This window comes from Colobus angolensis, unplaced genomic scaffold (genome assembly GCF_000951035.1).
Source record: "Colobus angolensis palliatus isolate OR3802 unplaced genomic scaffold, Cang.pa_1.0 Scaffold14, whole genome shotgun sequence".
In the NCBI taxonomy this organism is placed as follows: Eukaryota; Metazoa; Chordata; class Mammalia; order Primates; family Cercopithecidae; genus Colobus; species Colobus angolensis.
The window spans coordinates 23,098,655-23,123,173 of NW_012114488.1; the positions used below are offsets into that span (position 1 = coordinate 23,098,655).

A 24,519-nucleotide genomic window follows, 5' to 3' on the forward strand; every position below is an offset into this window, starting at 1 on the left:
GAAAGAAAGAAAGAAAGAAAGAAAGAAAGAAAGAAAGAAAGAAAGAAAGAAAGAAAGAAAGAAAGAAAGAAAGAAAGAGTTGCAATTAAAGCATTCTCTTTTCATGTCCTATATTTAATGATAGAGCACTATACATTGTGGGGAAGAAAATGGAATCAGCAGAGATATCTCTGAATGTGCCTCTTCCTTCTCTCCCCTCCATTACCCCAACTCCAACTCTGCCCAGAGTCCAGGGATTATAACCTCCCAAACCAGATTACAGCAATACACATACATACATATGGTGAATGTGTGTATATGTACATAGGAACATATATATTATATACATGCACATAGACACATAAAACAGTAAATATTTGTGCCAAAATTGAATTTTACACTCATTTGTATACTCAGAAGAATAACACTTTCAGGAAGAACGTCTCAGTGCACTGAGAATACCTTAGGTTTCTTCACTCCTATTTTAAAAACTTTTTAGAGACCAGAGATAAAGACATGTGGCTTAATGACATCTTTTTAGTGATTGCCAACTCACCTCACAAATGGTGGCATAAGTATCATTCTGCATAGAAAAAAAAAAAAAGACTACTTAAAATCTCAAAAGTTGTAAATAATTTTAGTGACACTGAGCTGTACCTTCATTTCAAATTAATTTATTTCCCCACCATTGATAAACAACCAAAAAACCAACAAAAACAAAGGAGCCCAGAGCAGGACCTCCTGTCTAGGCAGGACACTGTATAAACAGCTCTAAAAATTAAGCTGTTTGCATCACTGGAAAAATGGGAGAATATGATGTCCACCAGAAAAGTCTCAGCAGGCTGAGGTAATCCGTGGTGGACCGAGTTAGAGAGTGAAGGAGTATTTGCAAATGCCGAAGGTAAACAGGAAATGAAACCACCAATAGCTCTTGCAAGCAAAGGACAGCAGATTCCTCTGCCTGTGCTGGCCCCTGCAGCAGCCACACGGCCTCCTGGATTGTTTCCCAGCAACAAATGGTGCTTCCCATTCATTCCTTCAGCAAATGTTGACTGAGCAGCTGCTATTATGCCCCGCACTATATTCGGTGAGAAAACAATCTAAAAAAGACGGAGAGCATCCTGCCCCAACAGAGATTACATGTTGGGATAAAAGATACTAAACACACAATAGACAAATCGTTTGTCTCAGTTGCAATTTCTGAGAAATATTTAATAGCTACTACGTCCAGATAGCATATGCTGTACCTTTTGGTAACTTCCATTCTGTGAGGCACTCAGTCACAAATGTGAGAGTGGGCATAGGTAACTGCTATAATAGAAGTTTGCAAGGACATACTATATAAGAAAAACTATGAATATGCTCTAAAAACTATGTATATAAAAAGAGGTTAATACATTATTTAAATCTCATGTTATAATTTAACTCATTAATAGAAAACGGCATTAGGATTCCCCAGCATTACCACAATTCTTATTGATTTAACAACCCGGACGTGAACAACCTAAACAAGGGAACCCACTTGTAAAAGGCAAAATTCTTAGTCATATGATCAGAGTAGTTACAACATGACAGGCTCTATCTTTAGGAGAAAGATTCTCTTATTATCCTAAAATGGGTGAGCAATATAAAGTACCAAGGGGTTAAGTACCTTAAATTACACACTGAGTGGCAAAAGCCAGGCTACATAATAAAATGAAAAATAAAGTATCTGGGGATGTATTTCCTACATAAAGTGGAATAAACCAGGTGTTTGTGGCCCTGAATTAGATACCTACCATATTTCCTACATAGAAATTTTGAACCTGACCTACGACCCTGGTATCCAAAATGTGGTCCGGGAACCACCAGCATTTCAACACCTGGGAGCTTGTTACAAGCGCAGCATTTCAGGGCCCACCCAAGACCTACTGAATCAGAATCAGCATTTTAATAAGATCCCAGATAATTGCACATTAAAATTTGAGAAGCATAGGCCTAGGAAATTTAACAAATACCGAACATTCCACTACAAGACATTGATAGTTTTGGAGCAATTGAGCATCTCTGGGTTCTGTGATTTGCAATAACCTTCCATGACCTCTAGTTGCATTAAAAATGTTAATCTCAATCTCTTTTCCATTACTGTGTATTATCCAGGCTATCGGTTTTTCAGTTTTGTTTTGTTTTGCCTTGGGGTCAAGCAAACTAGTTGAAAGCCAATGGAAATGCAAATGGGAATTCTCTTACACAACTTTCCTCTTGAAAGAAACACCAGTATCAAAATAGAAACCTAATTAATACTTACACACTTTAAAGCACAGTTTTTCTGATCTACAGAGTTCCAAAAGTGACATCCTTGGATGCACTGCAAGAGACCATAACAGACAATGGTGAGTGATTGAAGAAATGTGACTTTTTCTTGTTATCTGAAAGTACAATGGAGTAACGGAAAGCATCACCCTGTGTTTTAGAAATAGAAATCTACCAAGAAACCTGAGGCCTCCAGAGGATCTGGGATTTTGGGATTCCAAACAGAGCTGTCGTATCTACAGGTAGAACAAGGCTTGTGGCTCACTGCAGAGCAGCAGAGTTGCTGAGTGGAGTTAAGCCTGGCATGGGCAGGCCTAGAAGCCAGAGAACAGCCAACCTTCAGGGAAGACACTGTACACTGGGTAGCTGTCAAAGGTAAAGCCCAGGACAATGTGGCTCCCTAAGGTGTCCTCACATATCAAGCAAAACTCAAAACTGGAGATTCAACCAGATGGTAGCATATCGAAACCTAAATAGGTAGACAGTTTGGGGAGTAAGCTGCCTACTAGCAGCTTTCACCCCATAGCTGCCCTGAAAACCCTGAGTTGCCTTGACCTGCTATTGGACAGATCTGAAACATTTTTTCTTACCTTACGTGATTCAGCTGTGCCTGTCTTGACCATTCCTTCCACAGGCCACGGTGGCACCTGGATTCCTTTTTCTTCCTGCTCAGTCTCCTTTGCCATCTCTTTTTGCCTCTCTCCACCCCTTTCATGTTTGTGTTCTATCCTCAGCTTTTTCTCCCCTCACTCTTCTAGTTCTCCTGGAGCGAGTTCATCCCCTACCTCAGCTTCAAGTGATCTCGATGTTGATATCTCCCAAACTTCTAAATGCAGCTGAGGCTCCTTCCTGAGCCCCAGACCCAGATATCCACTGGTTCATTAGATGTCTCCATTTAAGTTCCTACAAGCACTTCAAATTCATCATGTGGAATTCAATTCCTCACTTTCCACCTTTAAATTTGCTCTTTCTCCTGTGTTTCCCATTAACATGCTACATTCTCCTGAGTTGTCCAAGCCAGGAACCAGGGTGTCTTCTTCTCTCACCTCACTCTCCCCTCTCATGGAAAACCCATCACCAAGTCCTATTGACTTATCTGGTCATTAACTAAAATCCATCTGGGTTCATCACTCACTGCCTCAATTTTCTGCTTTGCATTTACCACTTGCCAAAAACCTTAGGGGGGACCCCTCTTGTTCCCACATTTGGAGTGATTTTTTAAAAAAAAAAAAAAACCTGGTCACACTCTTCTCTTACCTAAAATGATATATGTCTCTCCATCACCTTGTGAGTTAAGACCAACTTAGCAAGCATGGCAGACAAAACCCTTCATGATCTGGCTCCACGTAACTTGGCAATTAGTCTTCCACCTCCCTACCCTCTATACATGTACCCCATTTTCCAAGTAAGCTGAAATACTCAGTTTCTTTAACAACTTAGGCTACTTCACACCTTTGTGACACAAAGGGCTTTCTTGACACAAAGGGCCTTCTCTGATCAATATGCCTTTTCCCCTCTAGTCCATCTGGAAAAAGCTTCCTCTTTCTAGTTTTAGTTTGAAGGCTTTGCAGGCAAGTGAGGTGCCTTTTACTCTTGTGTATTCTCTTTTCACTCCTCACCCACACCACAATTCTGGTTCTGATGATGCTGCCTGGCCATAATTTTATGCATATGTCTATCTCTCTGGTTTCAAGTATGTATCTCAAAAAGGTTGAGAGTCCTTTTAAACCGAGATCCTGTTTTTTTCATTGTTAAATTTCTAGTTCCTGGCACAGTGCCTTGTGCATACTTATACCTTAAGTCACTAAACACTTGGTAAACAAATGAATACATGTGCAGAACAGTAATAAAACCATACAATGTAACTGTTAGAAGAAATATTAGAGATGATCTCAAATAACACATAATAAAACTAAATCTCAGAAAAATTAAGTAATTTGTCCAAAGCCACACAGTTATATAGAGACAAAGTCATGCACTTGGATTGGTCCTGTGCTATTTCCACTTCAACACACTTCATTTTTATATAAATTCGGACTTCTCATTATTTTCAATTGGTCTTCTTCCAGCAAGGATAAATGAGATTTTACTTAGCAATTCTTGTGATAAAACTTGATCATTGTCCCTTCATTATCAACACAAACATTGTAAAATTCTTGACAATTGAAGAAATTACTTACTGGTTCACTCAGATTATGTGGTGTGCCAAGGTCAAGCTGCTGGCCCTGAAATGAAGAAGGAGGTAGTAAACACCAGCTATCAGTACTGGGTTCCGTGTAACTAACACACCTTTTTAAAAAGCTTCCTGAAATAACGTTCTCCTCAGCATTTTGTAACGTAAAGTAAGGAGCCAAATGTTTTAAAGGCATTAAATTCATCACTACCAGACAAATTATAGATATAATGCAAATTATAGATACAATGTCTAAGAACTTTGCAGGAACTACAAAGGTGGGAGTAAGAGCGTGACTATAGAGAGAGAGTTTCACGCAGAATTAAATAATCCTGTGGCATTGGTCAGTTAATCTAGTCAAAGGACTCCTAGGTTAGTGATGAATTGTGTTCAGACTTTTCTTTTTTAAAATTAAGAGCAGCGAGAAAACGCAAATTGGTATAAATAAAACATAAGATTACTCTTTTATTGCTCACATACAAATTTTAAGAACTTTTTTATACTGGAGGAAAAAAAAAGAAATGGGAACTAAGGACAAAGATCTATAAATTGCTCATTATCTCTCTGGTCATAATTTGAATAGAGTCCTTCATAAACAAGACAGTTTATAAAGGATGGCAATACTGGGCCATCACATAATCAGGTAAGTACCCACATAGTGTTCCATGCTTGGTAGAGAGAAGAGAGCTGCATTCTGTCACTGAGCTCACCGAGCTCACTGAGCATGCTCCTCCTTTCCATCCATTTGGCTCTTCACTTCATCCTCAGCACCTAGAACACTGCCTGATAGAAATAGGTGTTCAATAAATACTGATATGCTAAAGGAGTAAATCCATTAATTCCAAGTGGTTTCCCACATAAGGATGCTTCAGAAGTGCCTTGAAAACATTATCCAATGGCTTAATATTGTGTGGGTTGACTTGAAAAGTAATCAGACTCAAGAATCAAAGAACAAATGTTGCCTATTTTTTTCTTAAATCTGAAGCATGAGTGAGGATTCCTTTAAACTCCATTCCCTAACTGGTTATATTTGTAGGTGAAGAAGAAGGATGATTATTTGCTTTTGTTTTTAGATAATAAACATTTAGATAGTAAGAATTCTATCTGTTGATGAATTTTGCAACCAAGTGCTTAATAGTACTTTGTTTTCATGATTTTGTTCAAAAGGTGGTTGAATCACAATCAAATAAAAATCAGGTGAGAGACAATGAGTCCAAAATTGAATCTTTTCCTACCCCTTCAGAAATGCATGTTAGCTCATAAAAGCAAAAGGGTGGATGCTGGGTAGTTTTTGTCTTCCATTTTAAACAGTAGGAGAGCAGAGATATTTCTTGATGATCATAGTCACATTGTAGCAGTAGTGAGTCCTTCTGATGGCTCTTCTCAGGAGGAAATTTAACCGGCTAAGTGAAACGACCATCAGGTGGTCTTGCACAAGGTAGCCTCAACAGTCAGGTCTAAGAGTTTCTGATAAGGCAGATTTTGTCAACACTCTTCCTTAATCTCCACTCATTCCCCATTCTTCTCCTCACAATTACAATAGCTAACATTTATTGAAGTATTGCTGTGTTCCAGGCATTCTTATAGGTGTTTTACACTAAATCTGATTGAATCATCTCAGCAACCCTATAAGGTAGGTGCTATAATTAACCTCATTTTACAGCTGAGGCACAGGGAAGTTTAGTAAATTACCTGGATTAGGATGTGAAGGGGGCAGAGTGATTGACTCCAGAACCTGTGCTCTTAACCAGATGCCTTCCATAATCTCCACCAAATCACATTTTTCATTTTGAACATTAGGATCCCCTCTGGTTTACCTTAGCTCCAGCTGCTCCAATTATCTGCTTCCAAGAGTCAAATTCAGTCCCAGATCTCAAGTTTTCTTAACCTAATACCTACTTCTTGAGATAAGCTTTCCTATTCTGCCCACCTCAGCCAGAACTAATTTCATTCTGTACTTCCTGCCCTAATAAATGGAACAGAGCAGAATGATCTGTATTTTAATTTCACATGATATTTGCTCCCAATGTGATATTCTGAAAGTTACCTGTGCCATCTAAACTTAGTGTTCGCATCCAGGACATAAGTAGGATAATACTTAATTCATAAGCTTCTGTGAAGATTCAATTAAATCCATTAATTATTATAGTGCAGTGCAGGCACTTAGAAATATATTAGTAGTATTATGTCCCAACTTGCTATTAACAGCCTTTTGCATACATATCTTTGGTTAGTTATGCAATAATATCCTCAGAAGAATTTGATGTATAAGATTAGAGGTATATTTTCTCTTTCAATTTTGACATTTAATAACCCATTCTTTTCTAGAAATTTATCCATTTACATCCAAACAACAATTCACGAAAATGGCAGTTTACTCATACTTTTTCCAACTACAAATGTTTTTATCTTTGCCAATTTGATATAAGAAAAATTGATAATTTGTTTTTATTCTGCAATTCTGTGGTTGCTGTGAGGTTGCATATCTATCACATGCTTTTCAGCCATTTATTATATATATGTATGTATGTCCAATACCTTTGGGAGTACAAGTTACATAGATAAATTGTATAGTGGTGAAGTCTGAGATCTTAGTGCACCTGTCACCCAAGTAGTATACATTGTACCCAACATGTAGTTTTTCGTCCCTCACTCCTCTCCTTCCCTCCCGCTTCTGAGTCTCCAAAGTCCATTATACCAGTCGGTATGCTTTTGTGTACCCATAGCTTAGCTACCTCTTATAAGTGAGAATATATTGTATTCGGTTTTCTATTCCTGGCCTAATAATGGCCTCCAGCTCCACCCAAGTTGCTGCAAAGACATTATATCATTCCTTTTCATGGCTGAGTAGTATTCCATGGTGTGTATATATATCACATTTTTTATCCACTCATTGGTTGATGGAAACTTATACTTCTTTTTTGAAGTGGCTGTTTATATTCTAAATTCATCTTACGTGCTTATGTGTGTCAGGGATTTTTTCTTTAAAAACATTATTTATCATGTGTAATACTTTTTTCCACTTTTTGGCTTTGCTGTTATTGTATTCTGTTGTCATAACAGTTTAAGTTTGAAAGTAGTCAAATTTATTGATAATTTCTTTTTAGGGAGTCTAAATTTTTTAATTAGGCTTTTTAAGGCGTTTCCACTTCAAGATTACAGAAACAGTCACCCCTAATTTCTTCTAATATTTTTATGAGGTAAACTCTTGCTTTGTTTTGTTTCTGTTTGTATTTAAGTAAACCTTTCTGTTTTTGTTTTTTAGAAACAGAGTCACCCAGGCTGGAACACAGTGGTATGATCACAGCTGACTGCAGCCTCGACCTCCCGGCTCAATCAATCCTCCCACCTCAGCCTCCTGAATAGCTGGGACTACAGGTGCACGCCACCAAGCCCAGCTAATTTTTGTATTTGTTGTAGAGATGGGAGTCTCACCATGTTGCCCAGGGTGGTCTCAAACTCCTGGGCTGAAGGGATCTGTCCGCCTCAGCCTCCCATAGTGCTGGAATTACAGGCATGAGCTATCGCACTCAATCAAAAGTCATACCCTTTTACAAAATATATCCTGAAATTTATTTGAATCTGGCAGTTATGTAGTAATTTTTTATTCTAAATGGATAGCAACTCATTGGTTTGAATTATCATCTTTATCATATTTTACATTCCTTTACGTACATGGTTTGTTTTTTTTTTTTGTATTCTGTTTTACTCACAGGTTTATTCCTGTATCAATAAAAACTATGTTAATTTGTGAATATCTTATAAAATGTCAGAATTATGATCTTATTATATTATTTTGTTTTAATGTTATATATTGATATACAAGTTTTCATGTCTATACATTAATTTTTTAAAAATCTTCCAAATCCTATTATTTCTACTAGTCTTTAAGTTGATTTTCCATTTATTTCTTTGGAACTTGAGATACAAATCAGAAATAAACATATTGTCATCACCCTCTAATATTATAAAAACATGTCATGCTTGTAATAGCCTTTAACTGGCTAGTGATAGAAACCTTGATACCTCAATATTTGATAACTTACTTTAGGGTATTGATTACATAATTTACTTCTTTTGTTCCCAATTGCATCCACCACAGAGCTGAATATACATAGATACCTAGGAAAATGTATTGAATGGATTCCATTCAATAAATTGATATTGAATGAAATGTATTGAATGGAATTGATACTCCTGAGCCATTCTCAATGTTAGTTCCTCAGTTGTTGCGATTTGTTAATTCAAAAGAAAAGGGGGGTTGTGATGTAATTCAGGAATGGAAAACCAAACCTCGTATGTTCTCACTGATAAGTGGGAGCTAAGCTATGAGAACACAAAGGCATAAGAATGATACAATGGGCTTTGGGGAATAAGGGGAAAGAGTGGGAGCAGGGTGAGGGATAAAAGACTACAAATATGGTGCAGTCTATACATGGCTGATGGGTGCACCAAAATCTCACAGATCACCACTAAAGAATTTACTCATGTAACCAATTACCACCTGTTCCCCCAATAGCTTATGGAAACATTAAAAAAGCGTTTTGTTGCTAAAGAAGATGGGAAAATTATGATTAAACAAAGCCTTTAATATGTTATTGTGGCCTGTGAATCTACAAAAGGAGGGCATAGCAAAATACACTTCCACAAATTATTCAACCATGAATTCTTTTTTCTTTCTCATAAAAGATCTCACAACACTAGTGTTCTGAAGAGCATTAATTATTTGTTGTTTTCTGCAGCACATGGCATCTAGACTTCAAAAAAACTTTTCAGTTAATACTTTCAACTAGTACATGCAGATCTCTGTTAATGTAAGCTAAAATTAATGTAAAATACCAATGCTCAAGCATAGAACTATGCTTTGTGCATTTTGGCCTGCAACTCTCAACATTTTTTTTTAGACAAGACATTCTTGTGTGTGTGTGTGTTTTTAAGAAAACATGTCTCAATATCAAGAATCACCCAAAAAATTATAGATGACCTTCAGAGTAAATGCCCATGTTTTTAAAAATGATGCAGAAAATATAATAAACTTGAGCACTTTGTATATCCTCTCCTGTGAACCATGGTTACATTCAATTGTACATTCACTTCACTTTTGTCCCTCCAGGCCTTATGTCGGAACATGTAGTACTTTCACTGGTCAAATTGGCAGACCGTGTCTCTCTTGCTGTTGCCACACATCAGCTGTGCCTTTCTCTGTAGGTGGTGAACGGAAGGCAACTCAACAAAGGAACAAACTGTCTATTCCTACTGCCAAACCCTGAAAGCAAGGAGCCCACACAAAAAGATAAGAATAAATAAAACTACAGTAAAATAAAATGGAGACTGCAATATTGGAAACAACTAAAATCAGTTTCAGTAGCAGAGAAATTAACCAATAAATTATGGTGGTACATTCATATAATGGAATACTCTAAAGATATTAAAGATTCTGTTTCTAAAAACATTTTAGGGTCTAGGGGAAAACTCACAATATAATGTAATGAAAAAGCTGGATGTATAACTGTGTGTAAATTATAGATATATATGTATACGTATATGTATGAGGAAAAATACTAAGAGAAAATTCAATCTAAAGGTTACTAGGGGTGGAATTATAAGTTTTTTATTCTTCTTTAGTTCTTTATCTTATAAATATTTTATTTAAAATGTATATTCTTATTATAATTAGAAAAAAAAATCTTTTTTAGAAAAGATTTAGTTTTCCATTTAGTAGTTGAAATATTTAGTAGTTCCATTCTTCCATTTTTACGTTTGGGTTACAAATATAAAAAACTAAAGCATGCAATTCTATATTAAAAGCAATGAAGTCTTTGGCAAAGATTTATATAAAATACTAAACTTTTTTAAAAATGCTACTAACCATGGTAAGCCTAAGTAGTGTTTTAAACTACAGTTTAAATCAAAGGTGTATAAGCACAAGTTTCTTTTTTAATCTGTCACAGAATTCTACCTCCAACACTTTAGCATAGTATAATGAGTACTATATTTAGTACTTGTATTACCTTTAAAAGTATGGCCATAGATAGGGGCATATGTAAAATATCATGATATATTATTTGTCTTTGGACAGGAAGAGTGCATTTTTCTCTGTCTATAGAGTATTTGGTTTTTAAAGTTAATTTAGTAACTGTTTCAAGCACAACTAAATTACAACTGAAGAGATGGTACAATAGTTAGAGAAGGGATGACACCCAGAAATGAGAATGAAAACATAAATTTCCACATAAAAAACTCACTAACTAAAATTATAAATGCACAAACAGAAATAAAGAAATGTACAAATAAGTATTGTTTTAAAATATAATATTATTTTACATAGCATCTGTATCTGCTTCCTTTTTCATCCAGCTTCCTACACAGCTGGAATTAGCAGGCATTATCCTGTGGCCAAACCTATTTCATGTTTCAAGACAACTATTAATGACTTTGTAATAAATGAGTTTAAATAGAAATTTTCAAGTGTATAAAATTGGCAAAATTGATTCAATTTAAACTTCCTTTACCCAGTCCTCTAGCCCAAAAATTATATGACCAGGTACCCTAAAGAAATAAAGTAGCCTGCTTTATCTTCTGCAATTATAAGTACTGCTAACCTATTTAAGAAAAACTAATCTATCTTGTCTTGTTGCCACCACTTCTCATAAGAAAACTCCCCATAAAGAGAAAACAATTATATCAGTTATAGCAAGCTGAATTCCACATGTTCCAGTTCCTGCAAAGACAAATATTAGATTGTGTGATTTACCAGATTAGTTACAGACTTACCAGATTAGTTACACATGACTTTAGGCAGCTATTTAAAACTGTACACTGCACCACAAAAATCCATAGGCAGCCAAGAGTTGCAAAATTGACAAGTTTCGGAATAAGACAGTAAATGTTCTTCATCACTTCACCAATGGCAGATTTTTAGATGGCCGGTCTTCTAATTTTCTCCATTTTGCTGTATGAATTATTTGGGCTTCATCACTTCAATTGGAGGAGGAGCTGATGGATTTTGTTTTGTTTTGCTATATTAGGATATATTTGCCTTTTGAAATAAGATTTAGCCTTTTTAGTTTAGACTTTTGAATCCTTGAAAGCTTGTAACAGTTCCATAAGAGTTATTTCATAACAGCTTCCTTTTACTCCCATAAAGAAAGTCACCCACTGACTAAAGGTTAGTTCTTAGAAGAGCACTTCACATGGAAATTAAACAAAGAAAACGAATTGTATTTCAGCAAGGGTGTGACACATCCATAGTCTGAAACTGGAACATTTCAGTGAGTCGTCCACCACGTTACTTCTCTGAGCTCTTTTCAGCTCTGCAGGGAATTGGGTTTTGATCACGTATGCTTTAGCAAACAGTAGCACTATTATAATAAAGAATTATTGAAAAAATAGAGGCACCTAAATCAAGCAATGCAACTGAAAGGGAAAACAGAACTCAGAAGCCAAATACATATTTTTAAATTTAAGAGCAAACAAAGCTGAAATTAATAGACAAATAGCCTGGGAGTGAATTAAAAACAAGGAAGTTTGTTAGAACACTCTCAGAACTTTACTACATATTAACTAAAATACTGCCTTATCAGGTCTATTGAGAAAGCTGAAACTAGTTACCAGAAACCTAAGATATGTTCAAGTGTCTGCCTTGAGAAGGAAACATTGTACAAGATTTCTTTCTTTCCTTCCTTCCTTCTTTCCTTCTTTCTTTCTTTCGAGTCTCCCTCTGTCGCCCAGGCTAGAGTGCAGTGGCCTCATCAGGGCTCATTGCAACCCCTGCCTCCCAGGTTCAAGCGATTCTCCTGCCTCAGCCTCCAAGTAGCTGGGACTACCAGGCACACGCCACCACGTCAAGCTAAGTTTTGTATTTTTAGTAGAGACGAGTTTTCACCATGTTGGCCAGAATGGTCTCTATCTCTTAATCTCGTGATCCGCCCACCTCGGCCTCCCAAAGTGCTGTGATTACAGGCGTGAGCCACCGCGGTACACCAGGCCAACCTCCTTATTTGCTTAAATAAATTATACTAAATGTAACTTAAACTTTTCTTAATGATATAAGGTTCTCATTATGAGTAACACATGCATGAGATTTTGTTTTGAGCTGAACGTCTTTTTGATTGGATTTTTGTTTGTTTGTTTTAATTTTTATGGGTACATAGTAGGTGCATGTATTTATGGGGCACAGGAGATGTTCTGAAACATGGATGTGCGATGTGAAATGAGCACATCATGAAGAATGGGGTGTCCATCCTCTCAAGCATTTATCACACTGAGTTGCAAACAATCCAAGTATGCTCTAAGTCATTTTAATATGTACAGTTATTATTGACTATAGTCACCCATTGTGCTATCAAATAGTAGGTCTTATTTAATCTTTCTGCATTTTTTGTACCCATTAACTGTCCCCATCTCCCATTCCCCACCCCACCCACCACTACCCTTCCCAGCCTCTGGCAACCATCCTTATACTCTCTTTGTCCATGAATTCAATTGTTTTGATTTTTAGATCCCACAAAAAAGTGAAAACATGCAATGTTTGCCTTTCGGTGCCTAGCTCAATTCACTTAACGTAATAATCTGCAGTTCCATCCATGTTGTTGGAAATGACTGAATATGGCAGAATAGTTCTCCGTTGTGTATATGTACTACATTTTCTTTATCCATTCATCTATTGATGCACACTTACGTTGCAAAAAAAAAAATCAGTTTCATGAAGAATTTTTAATGACTTGAGGAAATTAATGCTATGATATTAGGTAGAAAGAAGTGCAGTCATAAGCCACCTAATGATGTTCCAGTCAATGACAGACCAGATATATGGAGGTGGTCCCATTGGCTGTAATGGAGGTGAAAAGTTCCTATTGCCTAGTGACACTGTAGCTGTCATAACATCGTAGTGCAAAGTATTACTCATGTTTGTAGTGATGCTGGTGTAAATAAACCTACTGCACTGCTAGTTGTTTAAAAGTATTACACATATAATTATGTAGAGTATATAATACTTGATCATGATAATAAAGGACTATGTCCTTGTTTATGTATTTACTAAACTATACTTTATTATTTTAGAGTATGCTCCTTCTACTTATTAAAAAAAAGTTAACTACAAAATGGCTTTAGGTAGGTTCTTAGGCAGAAGGTATTCCAGAAGAAGGCCTTGTTAAAAGAGACGGCCGCTTCATGTGTGTTATTACCACTGAAAACTTTTCAATGGGACAAGATCTGGAGGTGGAAGACAGAGATACTGGTGATCCTGATCCTGTGTAAGCCGAGTCTAATGCGTTTGTGTTCTAGCTTTTAACAAGAAAGTTTTAAAAGTAAAGAATTAAAATTAAAAAAATTAAATAGAAGAAAGCTAATAGAAAAAGAATATAAATAAAGAAGATATTTGTGAACAGCTGTTCATTGTGTGTGTTTAACGCTGTGTTACTACAAGAGTCAAACCTTTTTTTAGGTTTACGTGGTAAGCTAAGGTTAATTTATTATTGAAGAAAGAAAAATATTTTTATAAACTTAGTGCAGCTGAAGTATACAGTGTTTATAAAGTCTACAGTAGTGTACAATAACATCCTTTGCCTTTGTATTCACTCACCACTCACTCACTGAATTACGTAGAGTCCTGCACTCTACGTAATTCAGTGATTTGATTTTTTTTTAAAAAAAAAAAAACAAATTCTCGCTCTGTCACCTAAGCTGGAGTGCTCACTGCACCCTTTGCCTCCTGGGCTCAAGTGATCCTCCTAGCTCAACCTCCCAGACACTGATTTTCAATGACTATTAAATATACTCATTCAAAGAAAAAGCAACCACTTAAAATCCAGCCTTTTAGAACTTTAGAACAGTGATTTTAGAATCACTTTCAGTCCTGCAAACTCCACTTGTGGTAAGTGCCCTGTACAGGTATACATTTCTTTTATCTTGTATGCCATATATTACTGTACCTTTTCTATGTTTAAATATATTTAGATGCACAAATACTTATCATTGTGTTACAATTGCCTACATCTTCCAATATGGTAACATGCTATATAGGTTTGTGACCTAGAAGCAATAGGCTGTACCATACAGCCTAGGTATGCAGTTGGCTGTACCATCTAAGTTTGTGAAGGCACACTCTATGATGTTCACACAAAATTGCCTAACAATGCACTTCTTAGAATGTACTTCATCATTAAGTGATGCATAACTGTATATAAAACCATATTTTTTTATGATAATGATCTCATCTATGTAAAATAAAATAGAAAAAATTGATAGAAATATACCAAAATATTTTTCTCTGAGTGGTTTAAAAAAATGAAAACTTCTGTGTCTTCACACGTTTCCCTAGTTTACATATTTTCTGCAAGACAAATGCTACAATAAGAGCAGTAGTTTTATTACTTCCAGTATCATCTTTAGAGATTTGTTTATACAAATTTCATGAAATCTTTTGTCTGTTTCCCTGATGCCCAGCACTCATAGACCCCAGCTTCTCTCGAGTGACACCTCCAACAGGTAACTCATGTGTGCCCCCAGGTTTGGGCTCTCATTGCTGCCATTGGTCAGAATTTAAGGCACCTTCACTCCATAGATGAAGATCGTATTGGGTCAATTTTACCCAATTTCTCATTGTAGCCTTGTGACTCATTTCCAACTGTTGAGTCTCTGGCCAGAGTCAGGGTTCCATAAACTTCTGTTAGACACATCTAAATTTGTATCTTCACAAATAATCTGCATACTGATGACTGGTTCTCATTCACTGGCTACTAGCTGAATTTTCTGCATCACAACCACTCGTCTCCAACAATATTACTTGTGCCTCATGCACTGATATCCCTATGGTTTATCTCGACCCTGCTGTCCATAGCTTCAGTGCAAGCTACCACTGCTCCTTCTAGAGATCCATTGCCTTCTTAACAAAAGCATTGCCTTTTATTTAATTATCCCAAGTATTTGCATTTTTGAGCCTTTTAAATGTAATAGTACACTAAAAGACATTGGGTGTCTTAATGGAAACTATTTCTAGAAATTGAGCCCAGATATTGGATGACCCTCTACACATTTTACCTAAAGTAGCCCTGAAGTGAAAACTGCTTTAGTGGTAAAGGTAAGAGATTTTCAAAAGCAAAGCCAGGCTTCTGAGCCTTTTCTTTTTCTCCCAGGCTCCAGAGATACAGGAGCCAAAGTTGAAATAGGGTTTTCATTGTTTTTCTTCCTCGTGAATACCCCCAACCATGTACTCTATGCAGTTTCTCCACTCCCAGTATACTGAGGCCCATGAATCCTACATGATACCATTGCAGCACCAGTCACTGTGGTAGTCACTGTGCAGACTACCCACCTCATGGAGGCTCATGGAGGAAGAGAACCTCAATGAGAGATGGGATTAGGTCAAGGGGGTGGGGACAGAAACTTTTACCCTCAAGAACCAATTCTTAGGAGAAGAAAAGGAAACACTACTAAATACATCACTTATTGTTGTTTACCATTTATGACTAATTAGTCTGAGCAAAAAATCAACTCTGAATACTGAGTTCAGACTAAAAAACTGTCCTTCCAAGTTACCTTAAAGTTCATCTAGGAACAAGAAGAATGAGAATCTTTCAGGTTTCTTTGCTTCAAAACTTATTGCAGTGTTAAAGTGAGGTTCTTGACAAATCAAGAAATGGTTCTTGAACTTTAACATGTATGGAGAGTTTATCAGGTGATAGAACATGTTGTTAGATACTTTGATGCACTTTATTTCTCTTATCCCCTACATCAGGCCTGTGGCACTAAAGCCTTCACCGTTTCTATTGTTTAAAAAAAAAAAAAAAAATTCAGACAAATTAAACAAAGTTTATTTGAGCAAAGAATGATTCATGAATCAGACAGCACTCAGAACCAGGAAAGGCTGAGAGAGCTCCACCTAGCAGCATGAGCAATGAGCTTTTATAGGCTGAACACTGAAGAAAGTATATAAGTCATCTGGTTGGCTACAGTTAGACAGTTGCCTTATTTGGGCATGGTGTGATGAGTCTTCTGACTTATTGGAGCATGGTCTGATCAGTTGCCAGCCCATGACTGGCTGAAGCTCAACTGTTTGTTACAAAAGTGTGCTTCTAAATTAAGTGTTTATTTATTTAAGTACTAAGCTATGCTGCAGTTTATTACATAAAAACTTAAAGAATGGAGATAGATAGCCTCAGGCCAATGGCCTCCTGCTTATTTAATCTGACACCATCTCCTAGAAATAATACAGTAGTTACACCATGGACTCCCATATTAGTCAATGTTCAACCCTGATGTCACCACTTATAAGCTAAGTGACCGCGGGAGTTACTTAAGTTCTGTCTGCCTCAATTTTCTCATCTGCAAATGGAGGTAATAACTGATTCAACCTCAAAATTTTGGTACCCGCCACTTGGGAAATTCCTAATAAATTACCCCACATGTTTTAAAATTTTGTACTTTTAGAAGTTCATGTTGTTTAAGTTAGAGGGTAAGTTAGTCATAATGATTTGTCACATAAAGATTTAACAGTTATTTAGTGCCTGCTATTTGCCAAAGACTATGCAAGGCACTGTGAAGACAACAGTGAACGAAACAGATAAAAATCCCCGTCCTCGTTGGGTAGGGCTGGGGGAGGAGAGGGCAGACATAAGCAAGTGAAACATGTAAATTATTATATGGTGAAAAGTATTAAAGGGAAAAAAGGACAGGCTTCTAGGGATTGAGGGCCAGGTATGCAGCCTGTTATTTTAAATATAACATTACTTACACCTTACACAATTTTATTTATTGTTAGTGAGATATTAAATTTATGATTTTAATTAAATCCGTGAATTAGTCTTTCCTAAGTTAACAAGGTTATCTGCTCACAAATTAAAAACATCTACACAAACTTTTGTAGCTATTTATATTTAATGAAAAAGTTTATCAGTATTTCTCACATACTTTCAATGAGAGCACTTTGACCACTTACAGATCACAAGTAAGCATAAAGTGTCTCATTTTAGAAGTTCTATCGTAATGATAGAAGTACTATTTAAACTCATAGAAGGTGGAGTAGGAAACCATGACTTCAGACTTACCAAAGATCCGCATTTCTTTCTTCAATCAGCTAGCATGCATTTGCAAATATTGCACAATACATTTCAGATAAAGTTTTCAATTGTACCCTTTGATACAAAATTTCCCAATGCAAAATGGTTGCAAAATTCCTCCAACATATAACAACACATTATTTACTTTACTCTCAAAGACTGGGCTTCGAAAACAGGTTAGTGCAAACCACAGGCATCAGAACATTAACAGGAGAGAGTCTAGAGAGTGGACCTCAGTGCAGAGCTGCAGCATCATCAAGAAAGCAGGCTTGTGTGCCCATTGCCTGCCTACTGAGTGGGAAGTAAACTGCTTTGGGAGCTTCCTTCAAGATTCCTATTTAAAAAGGTCATTATTAAGGTAAAAAGAGTCTGCAGCAGGAATTTTGAAGATATGCTATTGTATTAGCCTGTTTTCATGCTGGTGATAAAGACATACCTAAAACTGGGAAGAAAAAGAGGTTTAATGGACTTACAGTTCCACATGGCTGGGAAGGCCTCAGAATCATGGCGGAAGGCGAGGAGGACCAAGTCACATCTTACGTGGATGGCAGCAGGCAAAAAGAGAGTTAGGGCAGGGAAACCCCCTCTTTTCAAAACCGTCAGATCTCATGAGACTTACGCGTTATGATGAAAACAGCATGGGAAAGACCCAGCCCCACGATTCAATTACTTCCCACCAGGTGCCTCCCACAACACGTGGGAATTCAAGATGAGATTTGGCTGTGGGGACACAGCCAAACCATATCAGCTATCTAAATGTTTACATAACATATCAAAGTTTAATTCCCTTGTTTTGAAATATACATGTAATTCAGAATGGTTCTGATGGTTTCTGCCTTTGACATAGAATCATAGCCGTTTTGAAACAGACATGAGGCATGTTCTCTTAAACTTAATGAGTGTTTACTACTCACTGGAGAATGGTTTATGAGTATTATCTTGTTCCATTCTCTTAAGATTCAATAAAATAACTGTTACCATATCCATTTACAGTTGAGAAAATTGAGGCATAAAGAGGTTTAAAAGTTTATCGGGTACACATAGGTAGGAGGTAGCAGACTTGGAAATGAAACCCAAGTTTATGTGACCCTAAAGTTCATAACCTTATAACCTTAACATCAAACTGCCATTAGCCAGATAATGTTTTAAATGAGTCGTTAGTATTCTTTTCACTTTAGGAGGCTGGAATGTGTCATTTGAATGGTCCTGCTCCTTTTAAGAAGGAAATGTATTTTATGTGTAACGATGACTTTGAAGTCACCACCCCTACCACCATAAAAAATAAAAACAAAAACCAATGAACAAACACAGTGGAGAAACAATCCCTGAACTACAGGAAATTGCATTCTAAGGGTTGCTATAACTAAATGTCTCTCGGTTTGAAATGCGAATAAAGCTTTCAGGGGTAATGGTAATATTTTAAGTCTATTATTATCCGTTGTAATAATAACACTTCTTAAATAAATATTTAATAATAGGCTTAGATTCCCAGAGTCACTGGCACATTTCTTGTTCTCTTCCTATAATCTAGTTTCTAATCTTTCTCTTCAATTTTTAACCTTCTAGAGCTGCCCCTGTCCAGTATGGTAGCCACTAGTCACATGTGACAACTGAGCATTTGGCAGGTAGCTAGTGCGAATTGGGACATCCTGTAAGTGTAAGCCATCTCAATTGTTAATATTGATTACATATTTAATGATATTTTTGATATATTGGGTTAAATAAAATTAATTTTATTTAATTTACATTGAATTAGGTAATTCTCAGACTACATGAGATCTACTGCCTATATTTCAAAGGAGTTACTAAAAGAGATGTAAGATAGAGTAGGTCTTGGTTAGTATGCTAAGCTTTGGTTTTTGGGGAACTAAAATTATCCCTATGATCTTGAATTGGGGCTTTCTTATTTACCTAAAAACATATCATTTGGTCAATCAGTTTAATCAGGCTATTCTTCCCTGATCTCTAGAATTCTGAAAAGTTAATCCTAACTAAATCACTTTAACATGTGTGAAAAACTAGACTTGAGTTGTCCATTGTAATCATGAAGACCACTGTGTTGACAGAATTATTGAGCACTGTGTCTTTGAATCTTTGCCCTGGGAGAACCCTGACAGTAGAAGAGCATTAAGGGTTAAGTGGAGGTGATGCCCATCTCTAGATGTGGGCTTTGAGTTTTGAGCTTTGAGCTTTGCAGGAGCTCAAATTTTCTTCATAGCTCCAGTTTTGGTTTTAAATTCATGCAAACTTAGGGTTTTACTCTATAACGTTTTTAATATAAAAATCAATTAAAATTAACACTGGATCCACCCACTTCCAGACTTCTTTAAGTGATCTCAGGTTTGTGTTAAGACATTTTCAGTTTGTTATGTTAATTCTTAGTCAAGAACCTCTCAATTGGATAGACTATAATAGAAGCAAGAAGAATATAAAATGTTAACAACAAAAGATGAAGCCTAACACCTTGGATGTAGTAAATGTTCCAAAAATGTTCGTGGATGATGAATATAACTATCAAATGAGAAAAGTTTTAATGTCAAAAATATCCCCAAAAAAGTCTATTTTTCTGGGAGCTTATTTCACTAACAAATGCAAGATGTATCCCAACTAAACCTCAGGAGCACATGGCCTTTATTTACCAGTAAAGTTTGTCCCAGATACAACAGTCTTGCTCAGCTACAGTTTACTGTCCACAACCAAGACACTTATATGTTCCCATAGTGTATGTAGTGTAGATGACACGGTTAGTGTAGGCATTTTTGTGCTTTTCTAGTTGCTTTTATATCTGCCCTGAATTCTTACTGTAATATTTGCTCTGAAACCCTTGCTCAATTGATTTCAAGAGGATTTCTCAATAGCTGGTATACCCCAAGCTATTTATTTCAAGTTACAAGAAAACTATGTTCTCTTCCTAACCCCACCTGTCTCCTAAACCTCTACTTCTGTCTCTTCCTCTGGGAACTGAATAGTCAGGGATTCCCAGGGGAGCAAGAAAGCCTGGAAATGGATCTTAAGAGACACAACTGTGAGGGCTGTGTTAAGACAGTTGGCCTGCGGTCCCCAGGACAAGCACTGGCCTCATCAGGAGTGAATACTCTATCTAGAAGGAGAGATACACATTTTTTTTGCTCTCCAAAGACTTGAGTTGCTGGACACCAGCTCAAACTCTGGACACTTCATTCTCTTCAGATCTTACTGCAACACATGGAAATGTCAACATGGCAGTCTACCAAATCTAATTCTATACCAACACACTGTGTAAAGATCAGTTGTTCCCCTTCTTAAAACATTTTGGTTCCTTTCCATTTTCCTTAGAACAATCTCTGAAATCCCTAAAGTTGATGTGGTGTACAAGGGCTTCCCTAGCCTACCTGGTCATCCTCTCCCTCTCTGACCTCCTTCTCCTACATCACCCTTCAACCAGCCAGACTCCTTCTGGTCCTTCCCTCCCCCATGAGCCTTTCCCATAAATCTCCACTGCCTGGAAAGCCCACCACCCTCCCCATCAGATTCGTCCCACCCATCCCTCACATCACTTCCCCAGGGGCACCTTTTCCAACCCCCAGGACTAAGTTCTTTCTTCATTGTATGGTCCCAGGGCTCCTTGCATGCTTTTTTTGCCTACACTTATAATTATTTTGTTGTCTTATATAACTTTTGATTATTCATTTAAAGGCTTTATTTCACACTAGATTGTAAATCCCCTGAGATTAAAGAAGGTTTCACTGCTGATTCCTTGAACAACAATTTTGGCTAATAGATTCAACCATGTGAAATGGCTGACAGTCCAACATCTTGACCTTAAAAAAGTCAATTTTAGGCTGTGTGCGATGACTCATGCCCGTAATCCCAGCACTTTTGGAGGCAGAGGCAAGTGGATAACTTAAGCTCAGGAATTCGAGACCAGCCTGGGCAACACAGCAAGACCCTGTCTCTAGAAAAAATAGAAAACATTAGCCAGGCATGGTGGTGCGTGCCTGTGGTCCTAGCTACTTGGGAGGCTGAAACAGGAGGATTACTTGAGCCCAGGAAGTCAAGGCTGCAGTGAGCCGTGATCATCCCTCTGTACTCCAGCCTAGGTGGCAGAGTGAGACTCTGTCTCAAAAAAGGTGTCAATTTTATGTGATCCAATTCAATAACCATTCAATAAATATTTATCAAATAAATGCATTAATAAACCATGCACTGTGGTTTTAGGTGCTGTGTGAGTGCGTGTGTGTGTGTGTGTGTGTGTGTGTATGATCAGCTATTAATGTAAATTTTTAATTTTAAAAGAAACTCCTTAAGTTCTGCTAACTTTTTAAATGTATTTCATTGGGTTTCATAGATATTTCTCAAAGTTAAACACAACAATAAATTTCAAAAATGGTCCCTACTAGAAATACAAGTTTGGCAATTTCCCTCAGCTCCTTTGATCTTAGGTTAATTTTCTGTTCTCCTGAGTTTTCTTCATTCTTCTGTGAGATTAAATTCAGCTGCCTGTTGAGCTCTCTGAATCCCTTGCAGGTGAGTTCTGCATGACTTCCTTCCGACCTGTGGAAGGAGGAACAAGGAACATTTCCAAACTTTGCACCGCCATCCCCTTCCCACCCTGAGCGTTAGGCTAGACAATAGTGGCCAGAAGCACTTCTTGATTCTCTCCTCCTGAAACTGATTCAGCCATTTAAGACTACGACTGTTCTCCCACACAGAAACTCCTCTCCAGAAATGCTTGGCCCAAACTCCCCTAACATTTGTAACTTTGTAGAACTCTTTTCATTCAAGCACAACAAAAAATGAGTGGTATGGTGATGCCAGTTTTGAGGTATCATAGTTGAGCCATGCTAAGACACTTTAAAAATATTCCATTTTATTCCTCCCACAGAGTCACCCCCTCAGAGACTCTGGATGAGGGGAATATTGAGGGAGGAAAACATACAGAAGAACAGGAAAAGGCAGTGACGTAGGATTTGAAAAATGCTGCACAGAATTCTGTCTTCACCCCAAAGGCTGATTGTTATAAATTAAACAGTTTGCCTACCTCAAGCAAGCATTCAACAGGCACATCCTATATGCCAGTCCTGTGATAATCAGCACCTTAGAGGCACTGGCATCCTGGCTCATGAAGCCCAAGGAAGGTAAAGAAGAGATGATTTTCCAGGCACGGTGGCTCACGCCTGTAATCTCAACACTTTGGGAGGCTGAGACAGGAGGATCACTTGAGCTCAGTAGTTCAAGGCCAGCCTGGCCAACATGGCAAAACCTCATCTGAACAGAATATTTAAAAAACTAGTCTGTCATGGTGGGTGCATGCTTGTAGTCCCAGCTACTTGGGAAGCTTAGGTGGGAGGAACGTTTGAGTCCAAGAGGTCGAGACTGCAGTGAGCCATGATCGCACCACTGGACTCCAGCCTGGGTGACAGAGGGAGACCATGTATCAAAAAAATAAAAATAATTTTAAATAAGAAAAACAGATGATTTTATGATACAGAGAAAAATAGGAATGATCTAAAAGAAAGCAACTGAAATGGCTTGCTGCTAAAACTTAAAACCTTTGCTAAGTGCCCATGCTTTGGAGCAGTAGAGAATGCTTGCTTTACATATAGGACAAGAGAGGTGTTGTGCATCATGAAATAAAATGATGCCTGGGGCTAACCAGAAGAAAACAAAGATGAAGGAAGAACAAGTGGTATAAGAAGAAAGGAGCAAGTCCTTCAGAAAGAAGGTTCCTGAAAACATCACACCCTGTCCCTCATCCCACCTCAGAAGCTGCTTGCGATCCAGGACGCCTGAAACCCTGACTCTCCAGGGAGCTCAGGGTGGAAAGCTCTCCCAGTAACAATCTGCTGATTTGAATTTCTGATGAATAGCAGCTCTGTGGAACTTATCAACATAGCCAGACCACAGCCACTCTCCAAGGGACAAAGAGCCAACGTCGCCTGAGAGGAGAAGCTTTCTCTCCTTCACCCAGACTCAGCACTTGGTCTGTACCTGGCAACAATAGGAAACAGCAGTAGCAATAGGAAAAGGAGAGTGTGCACGCACCACAGTCGCAGTAATCCTGCCTTGGAAGGCCAACCACATCGCTCAAGAGCCCCACTCCTTTAATCCTTAACGCTCAATTCGGTGAGCTCAATTATCAAATCTATTTTACAGGTGAGGAAACTGAAGCTTGATTGAGCCTGAGGTCAAACCCAGATATGTCTGACAGCACATCTCCAAATCTCTATATCTGCAAACATTGCATCTGAAACTCATGGCTCCCTTACTCTCTTAAATCATTTCTAAGTTAATTGATTCCACAGTTTATAGACCTGAAAGTAGTTAATCATGGAAATGTTGAGAAATAAAGTAGTTTTTCATATACTGTCTTTCTACTCCTCATCCCTTTTGCTGACAGTCTGCTGCATTGAAAACATGACACCAAGGATCTATTTACTTGATTTTTAAACAGCTGTATTGTGATATAATTCATATACCATACAATTCACCTATTTAAAGTATGCTATTCAGAGGCTTTTAGTATATTTACAGAGTTGTGCAACCAGCACTGCTATCGAATTCCAGAGCATTTTCATCATCCAAAAAAGAAACCCAGACCCATTAACCGTCGCTCCTCATTCCCCCTCCCCACAGTCCCTGCTAACCACTAATCTACTTTCTGTCTTTACTGCCGACTCGAATAAATGAATCATACAATATGTGGTCTTTTGTGTCTGGCTTCTTTACTTAGCACAATGTCTTCAGGGTATATCCAGGTTGTAGCAGGTGTCAGTACTTCATTATATTTTATTTCTGAGTAATACTCTATTATATGAATATGCCACATTTTCTTCACCCACTCAACAGTTGACATTCGAATTGTTCTCACTTTTTGACTATAATAAATAATATTGCTGGCTGGGCGCGGTGGCTCAAGCCTGTAATCCCAGCACTTTGGGGGGCCGAGACGGGCGGATCAAGAGGTCAGGAGATAGAGACCATCCTGGCTAACACGGTGAAACCCCGTCTCTACTAAAAAAAAATACAAAAAAC

The 24,519-nt window shown here is 37.5% G+C and overlaps 1 protein-coding gene across 1 annotated transcript in view; it reads right to left on the bottom strand.

The window, feature by feature from the left end:
- Positions 1-11,539, bottom strand: part of ROS1 (ROS proto-oncogene 1, receptor tyrosine kinase) — a 146,568-nt gene extending 135,029 nt beyond the window's left edge. The window contains exons 1-3 of the mRNA XM_011935073.1: positions 11,219-11,539; positions 4,452-4,496; positions 2,267-2,326 (exon numbers count right to left, since the gene is read on the bottom strand). Coding sequence (XP_011790463.1) covers positions 2,267-2,326; positions 4,452-4,496; positions 11,219-11,341 — 228 coding nt within the window. The 5' untranslated portion in view covers positions 11,342-11,539. The remainder of the gene's footprint in view (positions 1-2,266; positions 2,327-4,451; positions 4,497-11,218) is intronic.
- Positions 11,540-24,519: the final 12,980 nt, after the last annotated feature.